Here is a 17680-nt window from a genome sequence, read left to right on the forward strand (position 1 = left end):
GCTATGAGGGAAATACACTGGAGGGTGGCATGCAGGAGGGGAATATGTAAAAGATCTCCTCACACAGAAGCTGCGTGGAAGAGGGGAGGAGAAATGAGGAGTGGCCAGAATGTGGAGGCCAGTGGTTTGAAATTCTGTGAGGACTGGAATAGGTTCAAACAGGGTATTGCTGATTAGATGCTATTAAATGCAACAGAGTTTCTGGGTAGTTCTGAGGTTCAGTTAAGGTTTCATAACTGTGCATTTATAGTGATGCCAAGCTTACTCTAAAACCCTGAGGATGGCTGGGCATGGTGGCTCACACCCGTAATCCCAACACTTTGGGAGGATCACTTTAGCGGGTGGAACACTTGAGGTCAGGCGTTTGAGACCAGCCTGGTCAACAGCAAAACTCTATCTCTATTAAAAACGCAAAAATTATCTGGGTGTGGTGGTGCACACCTGTAATCCCAGTTACTCGGGAAGCTGAGGCACAAGAATTGCTTGAATTGTCACACTGTACTCCAGCCTGGGTGACAGTGCTAGACTCCATCTCAAAAAAATAAAATAAAATAAAAAATAAAATCCTGCGGTGGTCAATGAAGATGGTGGAAAATTCCCTATAATGGAATAAAGCAGACATAAATCAGCTTAACTATCTATAAAACAGATAACTTCATTATATTGATTTAAAAAACAAGCACTAATCTAAGTACCTTTGGAAGATACTACTCTGCCTACATCTTTTGTGGGACATAGGTAAAAGACAAAAAGAACTGAAAATAAATCATTTGGAACTTTACTTAGTAGGTTTGTTCTTAGTAGGCACTGATGTCATTCAGAAAATATTTGTGTGTATTCTGGGATCAAGTAAATAAGTAAATATGTTGATGCTGTTGGGAATCAGGGTTCTCACCACAGGAGAAGGGACATATAAGTACGGAATAAGAGAAAAAGAATCCTGTAGTGTTATATTAAAAACAGAGGTGGCAATTTAAACTCATAAGGAAAAATTTTCCTAGTTCTATCTGCTGAAAAGGCCTAGAATGTACTACTGTATGATACCAACTATATGACACTCTAGAAAAGGCAAAACTATGGAGACAGTAAAAAGATCAGTGGTTGCCAGGAGTTAGTGAAAAGGGAGTGAAGAATAGGAGGAGCACAGATTTTTAGGGTAGTCAAACTATTCTGTGTGATACTAATGGTAGACACACATTCTCATCTATTTGTCAAAACCCACAGACTGCACAACAGCAGGCTTGAGCCCTAATAATGATGTGTCAATGTAGACTCATCAGTTGTAAGGAGTGTATCACTATGTATGGGATATTGACACAGGGAAGCTATAAGCTGTGGGTGTATGGGACCAGGAGGTAATATGGGAACGCTCTGCACTTTCTGCTCAATTTTGCTTGTACCTAAAACGACCCTAAAGAAAATAATTTTTTTTTTAAGTTGGAGATTGGGGTTGGGGACCCAATGGGGTACACATTCTCCCAGGAGTCTGCTCTGGCTGAATGAGTTGGCCTGGCTCCACCTCTACTCTGCAGCCACCACAACACTTGTGGACTCCTGATTGCATCATCTTGTCTCATGTGGCATTTCCTATGTGAGTCTCCTCTTCAAATACATAAAAAACAGAAAAGAAAATTAGGAAGTTGTGCCCAGAAATAAAAGGTTCTTCCATCCACCTTCCTTAATTTTCTGGAGACATCTACCCTATTCCTTATATCTTGCCATTGGTTCTCTCTTTTCCAGGGAAGAGACATCATTTAGAAGTACCTGTGGAAGTCACCCAGGTGTTCTGCATCGATATAATCATCCAAGTTCAGGGTCAAGTCTGCCACTTGCTGTGAGCCATATTCCTAGATGAGTGAAAATAGAAAGTGAGAGACTGGGATATTTCTAGGCTAAGCGTGGGAGGGTGGAGGGAGAGTAACAGAGTCTTCAACCTAAAGAAATATTCACATATGTCCACAAAGACATATATAAGGACTGTTTATATAAAATACCTTCCTAAGGCTTAGAGACTTCTTTGATTTAGGAATACTGCCTTTCCAAGGCAGAGGCTAAAACACCTACTTCCCAGGCTCTTTCGCAAAAGGGCTCAGGCATGGTAACTGAGGTGTTGAACTGATGCATCAACTTTGAGTTGGAGGTGAGCAACATGAAGAGGCAGACCCAGCAAGGGGCAGATATCTTGTTAATGAGGGTAGCAGCAGAGGCCAGGGGGTCATATCAGCAGCTTAACAGAAGGGTGCACCAGGGCAGAGAGAATCAGCCAGTACCTAATACTGGGCAGTGTTGGTGGCAGCAGCGGTTTCCGGGGCATGATTTGGGACACTGCTTCTGGAAACCTAGCCTTAAACCTGTTTCAATGAGCTATCCTGGTTCTTTTCGTTTTGTTTTGTTTGTTTTGAGATAGAGGCTTGCTCTATCGCCCAGGCTGGAGTTCAGTGGTGCAATCTCGGCTCACAGTAAACTCTGTCTCTTGGGTTCAAGGGATTCTCCTACCTCAGCCTCCCAAGTAGCTGGGATTACAGGCACCCACCACCATGCCTGGCTAATTTTTAAAAATATTTCTAGTAGAGACAGGGTTTCACCACATTGACCAGGCTGGTCTCAAACTCCTGACTTCAAGTGATCCACCTGCCTTAGCCTCCCAAAGTGTTGGGATTATAGTGTGAGCCACTGCGCCTGGGTGATCCTGGTTCTTTTAATAAACCCTTTTTGATTAAACTAACCCAAGAGGTTTTTGTTGTTTGAAACCAAGAACCCTATCTGACACAAGATCTAAATGTTCACCAAAAGGGAAAGGAATAAAGAAATTATGGTGCCATGAGAAACTACATAACAGTTAAAACAAATAAGGTACATCTACATGTATTTCCATGTCAAGACCTCCAAAACATCGAGTGAAAAAAAGGCAAAGTGCAGTATAATACATAGAGCAGGATACTTCCACATGGTCACACACAAACCACTAAGACAAAAGTTAACAAAAAGAAAGTCACTGTCCTTGTGGCACATACAGTCCCATGGCAGAATAAAAGCAAAGCACAAATAACTACACAATTACAAGCTGCAATGAGTGTCACGCAGGAAAATAAAATGATGGCGTAGAGAGACATAATTTAGATTTTTTTGGCAGTAGGAATGGTAGGAGTGGGTAGTCAGCACTGAACTTTTTGAGGAAGTCAAACATGAAAGAGAATTGTCCAGGCTGAAGGAATGGTGGAGGGCTGTGAGAGGGGCAGATGGGGGAGGGGAAGAGCCTTCCAGCATAGGAAATATAAAGTGCAAGGGCTCCAAGGCAGCAAAGAATTCAATTTATTTAAGGAACTGAAGTAGCCCACTGGAGTTACCTAAGTTTTTTCCTTCTGTCTTGTCACTGAACAGATTTACTTTATTTAACCATTTCCCTGTTGACAGAAAGCCCCTCCTTCTTAATTCCAGGTGGTAAATATCTTTGTGTACAAATATTTTTTATACTTAGGGTTCTCACCTTAAGATAAATTTCCAGAAGTGGGATCACCGGGTAAGGGCTACACGAACATTGGAGCTCTGGATCCAGACTGTTAAATGGGTTTCAAAACAGCCATTCCCATCCTCATCTCATCAGCAGACTTACGTGTCTCAGAGACTCACCAGCACATTGAGGATCATGCTGCTCTCCACGGTGATGGCTTTCACAAGGAGCTTTCTGGACCCATCCTTATACTCATACCGGAGGACATACAGGTCCTTATTGTTGTTCCACCCAGCTGGCAGCAGTTCTGACTTCTTATCATTGGGACCCGGCTGGGAAGACACCACAGTTGAGAGGAGAAAGATCATGACCTCAAAACACAGAATTATAAAGAACCTCACAAGATAAGCTAATCTTACCCGCCTCACTTCACAGATGAAGATGTGGAGGTCAAGAGAAATGACTTGCCCAAGATCCTACAGCAAGAGAGAGGTCTAGGGCCCAGGTCTCTGGGCTTCTGTTCTACTGTGCTCTCCCTCATATTGAGCTACCTTTCTGACACCGCATTGGAACCTGTCAAGAATCTGCAGTGTTGGTTTAATAATCATCTCTTCCCCATCCCTCTGCTAAGAATAAAGCCAGTCACCTTGAGGATCACTGAGAAGTTCTAAGTAGTGTTTTTCAAAGTTTGGACCTTAGGCTAACTACAATAGATTACCAAGGTGTTGACTAAAAACACAGATCCTAATACACCCTAACTGACTGCAGTGATGTACAAAAATTATAATTTCATAGTACACAAAATGCAGCATATGTACAAATAACAAAGAATTATAAAATGTCTCTACCACCAGCTTAAGAAATAGAACATCAGCAATACTGCTAAAGCCTTGGGTAGCAAACTCCAATAAATGTCCCTCCTTCCCCTTCAAGGGTAATCACCACTCTTAAACAATTTCTTTACTTTTCCCTAGAGTTATATTACTCTACATGCAACCACAAAAATATATTGTTTCAAATATTTTTGAATTTTAAATAAACAGCATCACTTCTGTCATTTGTCTTTTTTATTCGATATTGTTTTTGGAAAGGCATCCATGTCAATGCATTTAACTACAGCTGATTCACATTCACAGCTACACAGCATTCTGTATGACTATGCTGCAATTTATACATGTACTTGTTGATGGTGATTTGGAGTATTTCCCAGCTTATTTGTTTTGCTATTATGAACAATGCTGCTATGAACATTCTTGTACACATCTGGTACATACATGGATAAATTTCTATAGAGTATGCATGGAGGAAAAGCTTTTAATTTACAAGATAAAGTCAAGTTGTTTTCTAAAGAGTTACTGATTTATACTCCCACTAGCAATGTATGAAAGCTCCTGTTGCTCTGTGTAGTTGGCAACATTGCTATTGTTGCTTGCCAATCTAGTAGGGGTAAAATGCTTGCCATTTTCATGCTTGTCAGCCTGGTGGGTGTAAAATACATCTTTTATTGTGAGTTGTGATGTCTTCCTTTTTTCTTTTTAAAAAATCCTAAGACTTTCCATACTAAAGTTTGAGAAATAGTTCTCAAATTATTTCTACAGGAAAAATAATATAGTGATTTCCAGGTGGGGAAGATTTCTTAAACAAGATTCATAAAAGAAAAAAAATGCTGCCTTTGACATTGTTTGTAACTGAAAGCTTCTGTTCAACAGAGACACTACTAAGTTAATAAGCAGCCACAGGCTAGGAAGACACATTTGCTATGGCTGCAAAGGAAAGAAATTAATAACCTCTACATAAAGGGAATGCCTGGAAAATGAACAATAACAACTGGCAACTCCAAAAAGTGGCAAAAGATACGAACAAGAAAAAGAGTGGTTAATAGTATCTAAAGAGTTATTCAATTTTACTAGCAATCAGAGAAGCAGAACTGAAATAATGAGACACTAAGTTATACGATTCAGACTGTTATTACCCAGTTTTCTACTTTTTGCCAGATGTCTGTGTAGGTGTGGGGAGAATGGGAACCTCTAGTCTCTGCTGGTGGGCATTTAAACTCGTACAGCCCTTTTGGGGAGCAATCTGGCAGTTTTTAGTGCAATTAGGTAAGCCAATATCCTATAATTTAAAATCCCTACTCCCAGAAGAAACCCTGTGCACAGGGTCCATAACAAAGGATCTTCATTATAGCCTTGGCTAAGGTAGCCAAAGTGGAGATAAAATGCAAAATATGCTTACAGTGGAATACTATTTAGCAGTCAGAAGGAACAAACCAGATCTAATGATAGTATTATATATAAAATAAAAAATATGATTTAAAGGAAAGTTCCCCCCAAAATGAGGTTTACACTCCAGTACCTTTATGTAAAAATTTTAAAAAGCACAAAAAAAAGTTAGAATCTTTTTTCATGGATGTGTATTTATATTGCTCACCATGGGTCAGGTGGACTGGGAAGATCTGCAGTCAATGAGAATACAGCGGGAGGGAGTGGGACCGGAGATGAAGAAAATGGAAAAGACAAAGGTCCAGCAAAGCAAAACTTCACACACCAAGGACAAGTGGAGACCACACATTGAGAACTGCTGGCCTGTCCTCTTTGGTCACCCCTGGTGCTCAGAAACAAATAAAATTGAGGATGTCACAGCTGGCATGGTTTAAAACCTGGCTGGATGAGGATGAAATTCACAGGCCTGAAGCACAGAAATGAGAGTGAGGAAAAACAAAAATGAAACTAATCAAACCATTCTTCTGAGAAAGAGAAACTATCCCCTCACCCCAAACTGGGTAACTTTCCCAAATATGTTTAGTGCTTAGCATTACGGATTTGTCTACTTTGGAAGCCAGAAATTTGATGACATCCTCATCTTTGCTCTGTCAAAGGCCTTTAAATTTATATTATATCCTCCATGTACAGCATTCAAACCACCACAGTTCTCTCTTGGAATATAAACAATTTGGTCTGCTCACCTCCCCATCACCTTTGGCTTCCAGAGTTACAGAAAATCCCTGAAGTCAGGTGAAACTGCTGTCTCTAACTGCTGTGCAACTGATGTTTCCCAGTAAACAGAGGACAGACCCTGGGAATATCAGGTCAAACATGACATGCAACTGCCCTGTAAACCCTGACATCAAATATCAAGAGTCCCAGAAAGCCACAGTTGGAAAGTAGCCTAAGTACACAGTCACATGGTTTAACTTCCTCTGATGAAAAATCAAAGGCCTGAGGCTGAGTGCAGTGGCTCATGCCTGTAATCCCACCCCTTTGGAAGGCAGAGGCAGGCAGATCACTGGAAGTCAGGAGTTCGAGACCAGCCTGGACAACATGGTGAAACCCCGTCTCTATTAAAAATACAAAATAAAACTAGCCAGGCATGGTGGCGGGGACCTATAATCCCAGCTACTGGGGAGGCTGAGGCAGGAGAATTGCTTAAACTCAGGAGGCAGAGGTTGCAGTGAGCCAAGATTGCACCACTGCCCTCTAGCCTGAGAGTGAGACTCCACCTTGAAAAAAAAAAAAGAAAGACAATTCTAAGGCCTGAGACGGTCAGAGAGCTGACCAAGGTCTCAGCAAGTCAGCTGTAGGGTTGTACTTGGAATTCAGAGCTCCTGATTGCCCCAGGCTATGGCTAGAGAAGGTTTTCCCCAGCCAGGTCCATAAGATGGCCCTAAAAGAATAAAGATAACTGTCTTCCTAGGTAAAATCCTGGCACTGGAAGCATTCTTTAATGGTCATGAGTTTGACCCAATGCCTCTGAGCTAACATGCACCCAAAGAAACTTAAACAGATCATTTTGGGCATTTTCTCTCTTTCATCACAATCCTTACATTCTCCACAACAGAAAACAAAATTATCTAACTTATGTCGATGACCACCTAAGTCATCCCTTACCTATCCCCTTGCCACCTAAACCACTTGGCAAAGCTGTAAAGTTCTTGCAAGGAGTGGTTCTGACATCAAGAAAGAAATCCAAATTCTAAGATTGGATTTTTGTTGAAGCCAGTGGCTGCATTGGTCTTCTAATCAAGTTTTACGTACACAATTCCCCTATAACAGAGGAGGTAAAACCTAAGAGAAAGCAGACAATCTAGCTTTCCATTTAACTGTCAACTTGTGTAGTCAAGCATACACTCTTGGACCTTCCTCTCGTTATCACCCCCAGAAGGGTGGAAACAGGAGATGGCAGGAGAGGCAACACAAATATCCTCTGAGCTTGGAAAATACAATAGAGTCAGCTGAGTTGGCTGGCCCCAGGCTGAAAAATTAAACCTCCTTTTAAATAAACTAACAGGAAAGATGCCTCTCCAGCTTCCACTCTGAATGAAAGTAGACTCAGCAGAAGTGACAGGAGGACAAGTGCAACCTGAGCCCCACTGGCAATCAAGGAGAAAAGGCAGAGAGAAGCAAAAATACACCACGCTCTAGTTTGCAATCCAAACACCCATTCCTTCAAGAGCATGCAAGATTCAGGAAGAAAGGTGGCAATGCCTTACAAAAACCCCATTCCCCAGGGTCCTGGGCCTCCCCAAAGATTTCTGAAACCAGCATCTTTTTCTGGCCTGCAGAAGCTCAAAAAATAGCACCATGAACAGAGAAAAATCAGATGGACCTTGGGGAATTGGTCAAGGCCTTTTTTTTGGAAAAACAACAACAACAACAACAACAACAGAAAAAAACAGTATTAAAATGAGATTGTATTCTTTCTGTACATTTCATCCGAAAATTTTGCAGCCTTGAGTGTATGTAAAGGTGATAATGCCAGCTAAAAGAAGGTGTCGACTTATGTGAACTGATGTTCCCAAACTGTCAAAGTGATTCAACAGGATGAGTGAGGGTAAGAATGGTGGGAGCAGATTCACAGCGATTGATATTTATTTGTGGAATGGCAAGAAGAGAAGGGCATCAGGCACACCCTCTAGAACAAGTTCCGGAGCAGAGGTGGACAGGGTTCTGACAGTGTGGCAGAGTAGAAGTAGCTAGTTAGGGGTATGTAAGGGGAGTGAGGTACATGAGAAGGGACAGTGCAGAGCACAGCTGTTCCATCTGAAGGACAAGAGAGCTGAGGGCCAATGGAGGAGCTCCCAGGTCAAAATCAAATCTTACTCCTCTTCTCAGCCCCACTGTCCCCTGCACCATCCCAGATATCAGTTTCTTTGAAGAATCTACGAAAAGCTGAAATAAAATGACTGGGGCAAGTGAAGAGCTGCTCAAGATTAAAAAGCTGGAGTAGGACAAGTGGGGAGACAAGATTTCTGTTAGGGGGACTATGCACTGAAACAGGAGCCTGACACTGAAATGTGTCTCTACCTGGTACTAAGGTCTGAAATGCTGAAAGGCATTTGGAAGGTATGTGGAATGAAGGGCAGCACAAAGAGAAAGGACAGGGACAGATGTGTTTGGGAAGGTGAAATGGTTCCTGCTTCCAGGTGTGTGTGTGTGAAAGGCTGGCTGTTCTTTTCCATCCTCATCTCCAGTCATAGAGCCCATTTGAGAGATGAAGTATGTGTGAGTTTGGAGGTGGGAATGGGGATCCTGAGTGTGTACCTGGGGTCCCAGTGAGATAACTGAGGTCGGGGGCGGGCAGGGGAAGAGCCAGAAATCCCTGACAGTTCTTAGGCTCTGGTTCCTGCTGAAGGAGGTAAAGTGTGAGAGGGGTATCGTGGTCTTGGTCTTTAGTTCTAAGAGACAGAGAGGAATAGGGACAGCAGTGAGGGGGAGGGGAAAGGGGATACTTGCCTAAGTGCTCAGAATGTACAAAACAAGTTTGAAGACGGGTCCCTAAAGCTGTGTCAGGAGAGGAGAATTAAGACTCTATTTGAGAAGCTAAAAAAAATGATTAGAGGAGTTGAGGGCTGAAGCAGTCAAAAAGGAGAGGAAGGGTGATGGGGTGATCTGTTTCCCATGGCTGGTCTTGGTTCTGAGAGTGAGAGAACAGTGACAGTGAGGGGCACGCATGGAGGCAGGCCCAGTTGTCCCAGCAAGCAGATGTCTAGGATGATGTGGATGTGGGGATGAGGGTCACAGGGAAGAGACAGCAAAGACAGAAGAATGCTAGAGCAAAGAATTAGTGAGGTGGGTTGGGCCCAGCGGTCCTGGAACTCGGTGGGGATGACAACAACGTCCCTAGGTGTAAGAGGTGGAGCCTGGGGATGGGAGTGGAGGGGGCTGGCCCTATGGGGACAGCTATGAGGAGAAAATCTCATATGACTCTCACATCCAGGCTGTATGTGTATACGATTCTAGGGGGGACTGTTTCCTAGAGCTTGAGTTGGGGATGGCAGTAGCGAGTGGACTACGCTGGGCCCTTCAGTAAAGCGTGAAAGGCATGTGAACTCTCTGGGCCCATGCTAAGGGGTGAAAAAAGGGCCGTGGCCTGGGGCTGAGTAGGTCAAAGCTCACTCCCGTACCTGTGCTTGGATCCAGATGTTTGGTGGAGGCTCTAGTGTGGTATGAGGGGGGAACTGAGTCAGTCCCCTCACCCCGAGGCTGGGTGGGAAGGAATTCAGAGGAGATTAGGTGGGTGAGGAGTGCTCTGGGGAGCTAAACTCCTGTCTGGATTCTTTTCCATTCTATGGAATGCTAGGTCCACACAGTCCTGGCCTGAGAGGCTGCCAGGCTGTGTTGAAGCGAGTTTCTGCCCTTGAGTTTACAAATCATGTTGTGCCAGCTGTGCTGTGAGGGACTCTGGGCTGGGTTGGAGCAGGTGAGCAACCTCCGACCCGCAGGTTTTACCAACGCTGTCATGTGCCCCAGGCCCTGCATTGGGAAAGGCGGGGAAATCGGGCGCTCTGGACCAGGCCTCCGGGCCTCTGAGTTTGGACAGAAGACAGTTCCCTCCTCCACCCTGGCCGGCTCCGTGGCGTACCTGGTCACCGACACCCAAGCCGTAGTAGCCGTGTGTCACCATTTCCCAATGCAAGAAGCAGACGAGCGCGTCCTGCGTGCAGGTGATGGCCGGCGCTGCCGATGCGAACAGTACCTCCAGGCCCGCCATGAGCGCCAGCGACTTCGGCGTCTGGAGGAGAGAAGGGGGAGGGGGTAGTGCAGTGAGCCAGCTCCGCGGCCGAGGTAGCTATAACTCCGCTTCACTCCTGCGCTAGCTCTGGCAGAGCCTACACCTGAGACCAAGATGGAGACGCCCGGGGGCGGGGCGGGGCGGGGCCGCCGGAAGTAGCCCCAGGAGCGGGCGCAACTGCGTGAGGCGCGCCGGGCTGGCAACGCGAGCGCAGAACTAAAAGGTTCCGCCAGGGACCGCGCGGGGCGAGACCCCTCAAAGCCGGAACCTGGGTCTTCGCCGCGGCCGACAGGATCGCTTCACGCAAGCACAGCGCCCTCCAAGAGGCCACCTTGCTGAAAGCCAGACTTCCCATGCACAAAATGGGTTATGCTAGGCCGGGGAAGGGGCTGGGAAATGTGGCTAAAATACATTCTTAATAATCGTTAATACGTACGCAGTGCTTACTACCGGCCACATTATTCTGAATGCTTTACTTGTATTCATTTATTTAATCTTCACAACCCAACTCTATGCAGTTGATATTAACGATTAATGTGCCTCATTGCACAGATGAGGAAACTGAGGCACAGAGGGCTAATTTGACCAAGGTGACAACAGCCAGCCGGTGAATGGCTGAGATGGTTACAGGAACCTAGCAGTCTGGCTTCTAAGATAACATTTATTAAGTGTTTATTGTGTGCTACATCCTGTACTAAAACCTTTACATCACCTTCTCAACAACTCTATGATGTACCATTATTATCCCCATTTTGCAGATGACAAAACGGCTGAGAGTTGAAACCATTTTTCCAAGAAGACACAACTGCTGCCGGCAGAGCTGAAGCTCCTGACCCATTACCAAATTTCAATCATTTGTTTGACTACCCCCTTTATGATTTTTACCACCCATTACGTCAACAAGTTTCATGAAATCCACTTATTGTTTTTACCCAAATAAATTTAGTTTCCCCATCCCAGTCACCAACCTGGTCCAAGCTCCTGTCATCTTTCAGTTGGACGCCTGGCATCAGCCTCGGAACTGCCCCATTCCATTCCTGTCTCTCTCTGTACTGCACTTCGCAACCAGAGAGATTCTGTTAGAAAACAGGTCAGATCCGCCGGGTGTGGCGGCTCACGCCTGTAATCCCATCACGTTGGGAGGCCGAGGCAGGTGGATCACTTGAGGTCAGGAGTTTGAGACCAGCCTGGCCAACATGGTGAAACCCTGTCTCTACTAAAAATACAAAAATTAGCTGGGCGTGGTGGCGCACGCCTTTAGTCCCCGGTACTTAGGAGGCTGAGGCGTGAGAATCGATGGAACCCGGGAGGTGCAGGTTGCGATGAGCCAAGATCTCACCATTGCACTTCAGCCTGGGCAACAGAGCGATACTCCGTCTCAAAAAAGAAACAAAAAGAAAAAAGAAAACAAGTCAGATCACATCCCTCGGCTCAAAATCTCACAGGGTTCCCATCACGCTCAATGGAAAAGTAAAGTCCTCCCCGTGGTCTGCAGGAACCTGCATGTGGTCTGCCACCTCCTGCCCCAGCCCTGCCAGTCCTGTACCTCTCTGATTCAATCTCCTTCAACTGTCCTCCCATCCCCTTTATACCTGCAATGACCTTGGCTCCCCTTCTCTCACAGCTACATCTGGTCCAACAGCAAAGCTAGTTGACTCCACTCTCAAAATATATTATGAATCTGACCACTTCCCATCACCTTCACTGCTTCCACCCTGGTCTGATCCTCCAGCATCTAGCTTCCCAACCACTTTCCCTCTTTCATGTGTTCTGTTTAGGCCTTTGCATTCCTCTTCCTGGAATGCTCTTTTCCCAAATATCTACGTGTCTTGCTTCTTCATTTTTAGAGGCTCCATCCCTCACTCCTACCATCCTCAATAGAGGGCTTCCCAGACCATTCCATCCAAATAACCTTCTCCAGTCTTTAACCCCTCTCCTGTTTTTTTTTTTTTTTTTTCCCTGCAAAGCACTAATCATAACTTGAAACTATATTAGGTATTTATTTCTTTGCTTATTTAATGACTGTCTTTCCACTAGACTGTGACAAAGAAACAGGGAGCATGTCTACCTTGTGCACATATGTACCTGAATGCTATCTGGGATCAATCTATACTTATTGAAAGAAAGAATGAATACTGAATGAAGAAATGAATTCTTGTCCTAGCCCCAACCCAATCAGGCCACTCTTATCTCTTTATAGTTCACCACTCCCTTTGTCAGCTGGTCCTGTGCCTCTCCAAATTTTGTGTTCCTAGAGTTTCCTTGAGACACCCAGATTCTTGAACTCCTTCTGCAGAGATTCTGGATGAGAAGGTCTGAGGAAGAGTGCATGTATGTTGACCACATTCTGGACGACACTAAAGCTGATGGCTGTGGAACTCCTCTCTGAGATGTACTGCCTGTGGCATAAAGCTATTTGCCCTTTCTACTGAGAAGTTCTGCACTTTCGGGCTTCCCTGCTTTTGCTTGTTCTGTCCCTTCTGTTGTGATACCCTTATCCAGTTATGGAAAAGTTCTACAGATTCATTCCATCAATAAACTTTGATAGGCTGGGCTGCCATGAACCATAGTGCAGGGTGTCCACTTAAGGTGCCTACTTAGTGGCAGCCCATTCCTAAGTGCCTAGTGTGGGCCAGACACAGATGAACAGGTTCCTGTCCCTATAGGGCTCACTGTCTAGTGTTTAAAAAAAAAAAAAAAAAAAAGCACTGGTCAGGCACGGTGGCTCACGCCTGTAATCCCAGCACTTTGGGAGGCTGAGGCGGGCAGATCACGAGGTCAGGAGTTCAAGACCAGCTTGGCCAACATGGTGAAACCCTGTCTCTACTAAAAATACAAAAATTAGCCAGGCGTGGTGGCAGGCACCTATAATCTCAGCTACTTGGGAGGCTGAGGCAGGAGAATCACTTGAACCCAGGAGGTGGAGGCTGCAGTGAGCTGAGATCAAGCCACTGCACTCTAGCCTGGGTGACAAAGCGAGACTGTCTTCAAAAAAAAAAAGTGGATTTAGGAGCAAAAGGTGTTCCACTAAAAGGAAACAGTATGTGCAAAGGCGTGGTGGAATGCAGCTAGCTGTGTGTGATTAGAAGGTCAATGTTGTCTCCTGAGTGAGGTTTCCCTCATCTCTTTGCCCATGATTAATTGCTCTTTCTCAGTGTGCTTGGCGTCAGTGGGGTACCAAGGGGTGGGCATGGGACAGTGAGAGCTATCAGCCTTAGTCAGGTGGAGAATTTTATCATTGAAGTTGATGTAAATTGCTGGTTCATGATGATAGCAAAAAGTGGACTGACTTTTGGTCTCTTTTATTACTACTTTAAAGTTTTTTACAGCAAATGTACCCACTCCTTGTCTGCACCAGGGCAGGCAGCTCCGTCATCCCCACCCCTTGGTTCAACACTGCTTTGCATACAGTTGGTTGTAGCTGGCATCTTATAGAACGCTGGCTCCCTCTTCTACACCATCATCGCTGTCTTAACAAGTATTATCTCAGAAGCCCATGGTGAGACAGGGATTTGAGTGGTTTATCTGGGAGCTGATTCCAGGAAATAGCAGTGGGGGCAGTGGAGTAGGGAAGTGAGACAGGAAGGAAAGGCAGCCAGCAGAGGGAGTGTGATGAAGCCAGTTACCTCTACGGGCAACTGGACCGCACACCTACCTGGGAACTCTGGGAGGCAGTATGGGGCATGTCTCAGAGCTCTTCCATTTGAGGGCATCTGCCACAGGCTGAGAGCTGCTTCTGGGGTCCTGGAAGGCCCTCAGGCAGAGAGTCGCATAATTTAGAGAAAGCAGTCTGCGTGTAGAGGTGACTGCTGAAGGGTGACGAGGGTGTTGTAGTGCGGACTGCTATGTCCTCCCACACCCCTGACCAGGGGTGAGCCATGCCTTGGAAAGTCTGTAACCCAGCAGCCAGCATGGAATAGGCACTGGCATCAGTGTATTGAAAGAATGGGGTAAACTCTATCTCCTGAACCAGGCTGTGAATCCCGTGAAGGCCAGGACTATGTTCCACCTGTCCTGAACCCCAGGGTCCTCCAGGGATGGGAGCAAATGGGAGGACCTCCTGGGGCTGGTGTGTGTGTGTGTGTGTGTGTGTGTGTGTGTGTGTGTGTGTTGCCCCTGATTCATCCAGCACTTTCTGTGGACTTACCTACATCAGCAAGAGTCCCATTCTGCCCTTGTAAGTGCTGTGAGTGGCTGAGAAAGGAAGCAGGTGGCGGGTGCCTCCCTGTCTGGGCCCCCACTACCAAGAGCCCATGCCAGAGATGAGGGCCCGGGATGATAGAAAGAACTTGGCCGGTGGCTGCAGCCACCAGTTCCTGGTTGCCAAGTGACAGCAATGTAGGTATTCCAAGCTCCCTGCCTCCCTGGAAACCATGAAGAACTGAACCAATGGACAGTGCCTAGATGGGCACTGAGGTGAAGTCATTCACTACTGTAATTCTTCCTTGGCCTAGCATCAACCCAACCATATCACCTCCTCCAGGAAGCCCTCCATGATTGATATTGTTCTTTGCTTCTACCAAGTATCTGATATCCAAGACTTCCCAACTTCCCATTCCCCTTGTCAGTGGGGTACCCAGCATATTTGACACCCATAGCAGATACCTCTTTTCTTAAAAAGATGATAATTTTTAGGCCGGACACAGTGGCTTATGCCTGTAATCCCAGCACTTTGGGAGGCCAAGGCAGGTGGATCACAAAGTCAGGAGATAAGACCATCCTGGCTAACATGGTGAAACCCCGTCTCTACTAAAAATACAAAAAAATTAGCCAGGTGTGGTGGCGGGTGCCTGTAATCCCAGCTAGTCGGGCAGCTGAGGCAGGAGAATGGTGTGAACCCGGGAGGCAGAGCTTGCAGTGAGCTGAGATTGCGTCACTCCAGCCTGGGCGACAGAGCGAGACTCTGTCTCAAAAAAAAAAAAAAAAAAAAAAAAGAATTTTTTATGTAACTCTATTAGTTTTTTAAAGTTTTTTTTATTGTGGTAAAATACACATAGCATAAAATTGATCATCGTAATCACTTCAGGTCTACAGTTTAGTGATACTAACCACACTGTTTTCCACAGAGGCTGCACCATTTTACGTTCCCACCAACAGTACAGAAGCATTCCAATTTGTCCACCTTCTCAGCAACACTTGTTATTTTGGTTTTTTTTGTTTTGTTTTGTTTTGTTTTGTTTTCATAGTAGCCATTTAGCCATCCTAATGAGTATGAGGTGGTATGTTTTTTATTTTTTAAATAGAGATGGAGTTTTGCCATGTTGCCAAGGCTGGTCTTAAACTCCTGAGCTCAAGCAATCCACCCATCTCAGCCTCCCAAAGTGCTGATATTACAGGCGTGAGCTACCATGCCCAGCCAGTGGTATCTTATTATAATTTTGATTTGCATTTCCCTAATGATTAGGGATGCTGAGCATCTTTTGATGTACTTATTGGCCATTCGTATGACTTAGGAGAATGTTTGTTCAAGTCCTTTGCCCATTTTTTAACTGAGTTGTTTGGTTTTTGTTGTTCAATTTTAGGTGTTCTCTATATATTTTGGATATGATTCCTTTATCAGATATATAATTTGTAAATATTTTCTCCCTTTCTGTGAATTGCCTTTTATTCTGTTGATAGTGTCTATTGATGCACGAAAGCTTTTAATTTTTATAAAGTTCAATTTGCCTGATTTTCCTTTTGCTGCCTGTGCCTTTGATGTCATATCCAAGAAATCACTGCCAAATCCAATGTTGTGAAGAATTTGCCCTACATTTTCTTCCAAGAGTTTTATACTTTTAGGTCTTACATTCAGGTCTTTGATCCATCTTGAGTTCATTTTTGTGTGTGGTGTGAGGGAGGGGTCCAGCTTCATTCTTTTTATATGAATATCCAGTTTCCCCAGCATCATTGGTTGAAAAGGCTGTTCTTTCCCTATTGAATGGTCTTGGCGTCCTTGTGGAAAATCATTTGACCATACATGTGAAGGTTCATTTCTGGGCTCTCTATTCTGTTCCATTGGTCTATATGTCTGTCTTTATGCCAGTACCATAATGTTTTGAAGTAGCTTTGTAGTAAGTTTTGAAATCAGGAAGTATGAGGCCATCAATGAAGCAGATCACTTTTTAACACCTCCCTCCTCATCTATGAAGTTATTTTCAGCAATAACCACATGATAATCAGTAAAAATTATTATTTCCCTAATTCATTCTTCTTCAAAGAAAATATATATGTGTGTGTGTGTGTGTGTGTGTGTGTGTGTGTGTGTGTGTATATATATATATATATAATTATTATTTTTTTTTTTTGGAGACAGAGTCTTGCTCCATCACCCAGGCTGGAGTACAGTAGCATGATCTTGGCTCACTGCAACCTCCGCCTCCTGGGTTCAAGAGATTCTCCTACCTCAGCCTCCCAAGTAGCTGGGATTACAGACATGCACCACCAGGCCCAGCTAATTTTTGTATTTTTAGTAGAGATGGGATTTCACCATGTTGGCCAGACTGGTCTCAAACTCTTGACCTCAAGTGATTTACCTGTCTTGGCCTCCCAAAGTGTTGGGATTACAGGGGTGAGCCACCATGCCTGGCCAAAAATATAATTTACAGATTGTACAACTCCCCCTTTTCAGTGTATAATTCTGAGTTTTGACAAAAGCACACAGTCTTATAATCACCATATTCTCTACATATTTCCAAAAAGAAAGGATATTTAAAAATTCATCTTTATTGAGGTATAATTTACACACAATAAAATCACCCATTTTAGTTGTATACTTCATGAGTTTTGACTAATGTATAGACCAGTGTAACCACCATGACCAAGATATAGCATGTTTACATGACTCCAAAAAATTTCCTCATGTGCCTTAGCAGTTAATCTTTCCAGCCCCTAGCTGAGGTGTTAGTCCATTTTGCATTGCTATAAAGGAATACCTGGGACTGGGTAATTTGTAAAGAAAGGCACTGCAGGCTGTCTAGCATGGTACCAGTATCTGCTCGGCTTCTGGTGAAGCCTAGGAAGCTTTCAATTATGGTGGAAGGCAAAGGGGAAGCATGCATGTCATATGGAGAGAGAGAAGGGAAGGGAGCAAGGAAGAGGTGCCAGGATCCTTTAAATAACCAGCTCTCACATGAACTTACAGAGTGAGAACTCACTCATTACCATGGGGAGGACATCAAGCCCCGTGACCCAAACACCTCCCACTAGGCCTGCTTCCAGCATTGGAGGTCACATTTC

General features: G+C 44.6%; 1 protein-coding gene across 1 annotated transcript in view; it reads right to left on the bottom strand.

The window, feature by feature from the left end:
• Nucleotides 1-10588, bottom strand: part of PSMF1 (proteasome inhibitor subunit 1) — a 42362-nt gene extending 31774 nt beyond the window's left edge. Inside the window, exons 1-3 of the mRNA XM_001112708.5 lie at nt 10313-10588; nt 3631-3783; nt 1765-1847 (exon numbers count right to left, since the gene is read on the bottom strand). Coding sequence (XP_001112708.2) covers nt 1765-1847; nt 3631-3783; nt 10313-10441 — 365 coding nt within the window. The 5' untranslated portion in view covers nt 10442-10588. The remainder of the gene's footprint in view (nt 1-1764; nt 1848-3630; nt 3784-10312) is intronic.
• Between the last annotated feature and the right edge of the window lie 7092 nt (nt 10589-17680).

Source organism: Macaca mulatta, chromosome 10 (genome assembly GCF_049350105.2).
Source record: "Macaca mulatta isolate MMU2019108-1 chromosome 10, T2T-MMU8v2.0, whole genome shotgun sequence".
In the NCBI taxonomy this organism is placed as follows: domain Eukaryota; kingdom Metazoa; phylum Chordata; class Mammalia; order Primates; family Cercopithecidae; genus Macaca; species Macaca mulatta.